Here is a 5626-nt window from a genome sequence, read left to right on the forward strand (position 1 = left end):
CCGCGCAGGTAAAGCCCCTGCCCCGCCCTGGGCCGCCCCGGGGTCCCGGGGTCCCGGGGTCTGGGGTCCCCGCCCCGGCCGCCGGGCCCCGCGCGCGCCCCGCCCTCTCCCCCCGCCCCCCGCCCCCCTCCCCCCGCCCCCGCGCGGCCGCGCGCCCCGGGCTGGGCTGGCCTGCGGGCGGCTTCCCGGGGCCTCGGGCGCGCTGACATGCGGGGCGCCGCCCCCGGGGCCGCGTGCTCGTCCCCGCTGGGCGGACAAAGGGCTCGGTGCGCCCGCAGCCCCGCGGGGGTCCGGCTGCGCCCGGCGCTGAGCTCCGGAGCTCCGGCAGCCGCGCCCCGGCCTCGAGCGCCGGCCTCGGGGGGCCCCCAGCCCCGCCTCCCCGGAGTGCGGCCCCGGAGCGCCGAGCAGGTGGACCGTCGTCCCGCCGCGCCCCCGGGCCCCGAGGCGCGCCGTGGGTGTGTCCCGGGCTCCCGGGCCCCGGCGCAGCGCGACCTGCCCTCGCTCCCCCGGGGGCCTTTGCGGATCCCTGGAAGGAAGTCACGGGCAGCCCCGCTGGTCGGATGCTGCGGGCGCCCCGACATCCCCCCGAGTCAGGGCGCTCCCCGGGGCTGCCCTCTGCGCTCTCTTTCAGAACTGGGAGGAGCCGGAGTCGATGCCCGGTCGGACGGCCGCTCGCACAGGGCGCACAGGGCGGCCGGGCAGGTGAGGAAGACGCCGCAGCGCCTGGGGCCGCAGGTGTGGTCAGCATGGGCCCCGTGGGGAGGCAGAGCCCCGCACCCCTGCCCGTGCCCGCGGGCGGATCCTGCCTCATCCTCCTCTTCTGCCTGCGGCTGGGCGCCCCCTGCCCGCAGAGCTGCCAGTGCCCCGAGCACGCGGGGGCCGTGGCCGTCCACTGCAGCGCGAGGGGCCTGCAGGAGATCCCCAGGGACATCCCCGCCAACGCCGTGCTCCTGAAGCTCGACGCCAACAAGATCGCCCACGTCCCTAACGGAGCCTTCCAGCACCTGAACCAGCTCAGGGAGCTGGACTTGTCCCAGAACACCATCGAGACCATCGGCCCCGCCGCCTTCGCCGGCCTGGCCGGGGGCCTGCGGCTGCTGGACCTGTCCCATAACCGCATCCGCAGGATTCCGAAGGACGCCCTGGGCAAGCTCAGCGCCAAGATCCGCCTGTCCCACAACCCCCTGCACTGCGAGTGTGCCCTGCAGGAGGCCCTGTGGGAGCTGAAGCTGGACCCCGAGTCGGTGGACGAGATCGCCTGCCACACGGCGGCGCGCGAGGAGTACGTGGGGAAGCCCCTGATCCAGGCCCTGGACTCCGGTGTCAGCTTCTGCAGCACCCACCACAAGACCACCGACGTGGCCATGCTGGTCACCATGTTCGGCTGGTTCGCCATGGTGATCACCTACGTCGTGTACTACGTGCGCCAGAACCAGGAGGATGCCCGGAAGCACCTGGAGTACCTGAAGTCCCTGCCCAGCGCCCCCGTGGCCAAGGACCCCGTCAGCCCCGTGCCCTAGTGCCCGCTGCCTGAAGCAGGGCACCGCCGACTTCGGCCCCGACACTCGGGTAGCAGATGGCGACCGACCTGTGCTTTCGCCGCGGAGCAGGGGACCTCACAGCCCCTCCTGCGCGGCGCCCCACCCCACAGAGCCCTTCTCGCGCTGCCTTCAAGCCACCCCGCCCCGCTCCAACCCACAATGTTGCCATCGGCCCACTTGACGGGCCAGGAAGCCCGAGCCTGAGAAGTGGCATTGCCCACCACCACTCCGTCGGGCGGCCACCCAGCTGGGACTCCAGCCCGGCCCGTCTGTCCACGTCCCTTGCGCTCTGCGGCTTCATCCACGTGGCGCCCCTAGGGTGTGACGGCATCACGAGAAGAGTGTGCTCGCCCACGCGCGTGAGGCCTGCCCTGCGGACCGTGGGGTGTAGACTCCTCTGTGGACGGCACAGAGCATCCTACGCGGCAGGACTCGTTGGCCTTGTCCCCCTGGTAGCGTTCCCCGAGCCCATCTGACCACCAAACTGTCTCCAGAACATAGTAGAGACCGGGTTACACTCGAGAGGTAAGTGCAACGTGTCCTTCACACTAAACTTTGAACGGCTTTGTTTATTCTCGGAGCGTTGGGTAAGGGCAACGCTGGGGCCAACGCCACTCCGGGGAGTGGGGCAAGAACCCTGAAGCCCCAGACCCAAGAAAACCACGGACAGAAACGGGAGAAAGGTCCGGATCACCCAGGGGGCAGTGTCCGCGGCCAGGCCGGTGCCCCTGCCCCGAGGCCTGCCCTGTGTGCCCGGCTTGGGGCCCGCATCCTGGCTCGGGCCGCGCCTTGGCCCCGAAAGCGGCTCCCTCTCAAGGACGGCAGGACCGGCGCTGGGTGTCCAAGGCCCCGCAGCGGGTTGGTGCCCTCCTGCCGGCAGCAGGGACTCCGCCTCCCGCCCTCTCTTGGCCTCAGAACTCGCTCTGCGCTGACTCTTACCTGTGCTGCGTGACCTTCGGGGTGGACGTGACCCCCACCTACCTAACTGCGAGTTTTATTTTTTGAGGTCTTTTTTATGAGTGCTTATTTTTAAATTGCTTCAAATATCCGGGGAGGGGGAGGCACACATTGGGATAAATTGCTTATGAACTTAAGGTGTACAGGTCACAAGAGGTTTGTACCTGGAGAGCGTCACGTGACCTGAAGTGGGCCGTGAACACGGGATCCTGTCTGCGCGGATTCAGAGACCCAGACCCCACAGCGGACACCCCCAAAGGCCCATCCAAACGAGGAAGGTCCTGACTTCACCGATCATGGTGCATTAAAAAGGAACGACTGACAGGTCCCAAATACTCTCCCGCGCCCGCCACCCAGACTAGGTGTGGGGGCACAGGAGGCAGGGCCCGGCGCCGCCCCCGTGGCCTGTCCCTCTCCGGGGCGCAGGTAAGCACTGCCACTGGCCGAGCAGCAGGGCGCACAGGCTCCTTGGGCGGTTTGGTCCTCCTTCCCCATCCATCCCAGGGTGCACGCTGTGGGGAGAGGGGCCCCCCCACCCAAGGAGCTCACCACCCATGGGTGTGCCCGACGGAGGGGAGCCGACAGAGGTGTGGGGGCAGATGCCAGGGTCCTGCGGCTGCCACTCATGTCTGGGAGTGCCTCTCCTTCACGTGGGGAGCCTTAGCCCTGTGGGGGCCCTGTCGCGCTGCCGCGGAGCTCCCCATTTCCTCTATCACCAGAATTAGCCCAAAGCCTGGCTTCCACCCGAACGCAGCTCTTCAGGGGTGCATGGGGAGTGCGGAGGGGCCCCTTCCCTCCCGGCCCCTTTCCGAGGACCCTGGACACACCAGAAGGGTCCTCTCCTTATCACCCTGAGCCCAGAGTTGGGCTGCAGGGCCCTCCTTCTGGGCCTTTCTGGGAGCCTCACCCTTCAGGAGTGTCCCCGAGCGGACACCTCCCTCCAGGGAAGACCAGCGGGTCCCTAAACTTCAGGACCACGAAGCTCCCTCCTGCTCCTGGGAGCTCACACCCCTGGTACCTGGGAACCTCGCTCTTCTGGGGTACAGCCACCTTCTCCCCCCTTTCCCCTGCCTATCTCTCCCCCGAGGGACCCCTGGAGACGACACCTGCCTGGCCCACCCCCTCCTTGTCACCATGTGTGAGCACAACTCGCTGGACACCCCGTGGGCCCTGCAGCTGCCTCAGCCCTCACCCCTGCACCGATGGGTAGCTGACCCCGTCTTAAATCTGCAGGGGCTGGGCGGGGTCAGGCTGGCCTCATTGAGGAAATCAGTGTTGACAGTGTCCGGCACATGACAAAAGGGGTGCCTCAGTTGGCTCATCTGTCCAGGACAGCAGGGTCACAGCCTTATGGGACACGGGTGGCCCCCGGCTCTCACTGTGATACAGATAAGGGACCTTCAGAGCACTTTATGCGCACACATGGCCTGGTGTGCAAAGCGCTTTTGTCATGGGAGATGACACTTCACAAGGCTGAAGTCAGGGCAGGGTGACTTTGGGGCTTCCTGTGGGAACAGACACCCCAACTTGGGGTGGGGACTGGGCCTCATCTCCTTCCCATGGGGGTTGGTGGTGGGGATCTGTCTTCCAGGGAGGCCTTACGGCCAGAGGGTTAGGGGGCCGGTGAGGGGTGCAGGAAGCTGGTGAGGAGTGCAGAGGGGTGCAGGGGGCCGGTGAGGTGTGCAGGGGGCCAGTGAGGGTACAGGAGGCCAGCGAAGGGTACAGGGAGCTGGTGAGGAGTGCAGAGGGGTGCAGGGGAGCCAGTGAGGGGTGCAGGGGGCCAGTGAAGGGTACAAGGGGCCAATGAGGGGTGCAGAGGGCCAGTGAGGGGTACAGGGGGGCCAGTGAGGGATGCAGGGGACCAATGAGGGGTGCAGGGGGCCAGTGAGGAGTGCAGGGGACCAGTGAGGTGTGCAGAAGACCAGTGAAAGGTGCAGGGGGCCAGTGAGGGGTGTACGGGGGCCAGTGAGGGGTGCCGGGGACCAGTGAGGGGCGCTGGGGGCCAGTGACGGGTGCAGGGGGCCGGTCAGGGGTGCAGAGAGGTGCTCTTGGAGCTCTTCCGGAGCATGGTGTCCCTGCCCAGCCGCTGTGGTTGGGCTTCCTGCTCCCTTCCCAGCCTCACCGTGGATGCCTCTGGAATCCTGAGCCTAGGGGGGGACGCCCTATGCTCGTGGCCTCCTGGCCCCCCAGCCTCCCTCCTGTTTGGGCTTTGGGGTCACTCCCTTGGCCCAGGGGCGAAGATGGGCCATCCTGACCCTCGGGGGCTCTCCCTGGTGAGGAGGCTCCCAGCTCGGCTCCAGAAACCCTTCTACGGCCTCCCCTGGGAGCTGCCTGCAGGCCGTGGGGGGCAGGCCGTGTACCTCCCGGGCTGCGGTGTGGCTGGGACGGGGGCGCCGGCTGCTGTGGGTGCGTGGAGCCTCCTGTGGACCCCGCCCTAAAGCCCTTGAACCGGGGGCCGCCCCCCAGCCTGGCCTGCAGTGGGGTGGCTGACAGTTTTAAGTCGGATGTGAGATTGGGTGGCCCTGGGGGTGGCCGCAAGCAGGAGACGAGGGGGGTCCAGCGGTTAAAAGCCGAGGCTGCGTCCCCCCGAGGTCCAAGGCATGTGTGCAGGTGGGCTCTCCGCCGCCGGGGGCTGGCCAGGCCCAGTTGAGCAGCGGCCCAGGGGTCAGCCGGGGTCAGCCAAGGCCGGGGTGCGGAGCACTTCCCCGGGAGCTGTGAGCAGCGGGGCTGGGTGCCGGGGGGACCCCCGGGGGGTGCCTTCTCCGCGGATGCCTGTAGCCCAGACTCTGACCCTGGACTGAGTCACCTGGGGAGGACGCAGGGCTGCTTGAGCAGACCATGGCAGAGATGGAACGTTCTGGAGTGGTGGCAGCTCCCCGCAAACGCAGGCGCCTGGGACGCTCTCTGGAGTCCTCCGTCCCGGAAGCCGGTGTGGAGTCGGGGTCTCCTGTCCTCCCCGCTGCCTCCTCCCATCTCTCAATAAACCTCTGTGCTTACACGAGCGGGAGTGGGTTCTGTTTCCTGCCCCCCCCGCCCCGGAGCCCCTGCCCCTCTCCCCGCAGAGCGTCCGACCCGTCAGACCCGTGAGCCCACGGCGTGGAGGAGCCGGGTCCGGGCTGCGGCGGCTG

General features: G+C 68.3%; 1 protein-coding gene across 3 annotated transcripts; it reads left to right on the forward strand.

Moving 5' to 3' along the window:
• Positions 1-508: 508 nt before the first annotated feature.
• On the forward strand, positions 509-4260 carry LRRC3 (leucine rich repeat containing 3). 3 transcript variants are annotated; one of them, XR_005382465.1, is made up of 2 exons: positions 509-2066; positions 2637-4260. XR_005382465.1 is itself a non-coding variant. In XM_038581625.1 (1 exon), exon 1 carries the CDS (start codon positions 561-563, stop codon positions 1518-1520), a length of 960 nt encoding a protein of 319 aa, XP_038437553.1. In that variant the 5' UTR covers positions 509-560; the 3' UTR covers positions 1521-2635. The 3 variants fall into 3 exon arrangements, 1 of the variants encoding a protein (XP_038437553.1); XR_005382464.1 differs by having other exon boundaries at positions 2645-4260; XM_038581625.1 differs by lacking the exon at positions 2637-4260 and having other exon boundaries at positions 509-2635.
• The last annotated feature ends 1366 nt before the right edge of the window (positions 4261-5626 follow it).

Source organism: Canis lupus, chromosome 31 (assembly GCF_011100685.1).
Source record: "Canis lupus familiaris isolate Mischka breed German Shepherd chromosome 31, alternate assembly UU_Cfam_GSD_1.0, whole genome shotgun sequence".
Taxonomy (NCBI): domain Eukaryota; kingdom Metazoa; phylum Chordata; class Mammalia; order Carnivora; family Canidae; genus Canis; species Canis lupus.

What these genes read in the sequence shown, in the direction of transcription:
- LRRC3 (XM_038581625.1), top strand. Translation starts at nt 561, where the DNA reads ATGCTGCGGGCGCCCCGACATCCCCCCGAGTCAGGGCGCTCCCCGGGG.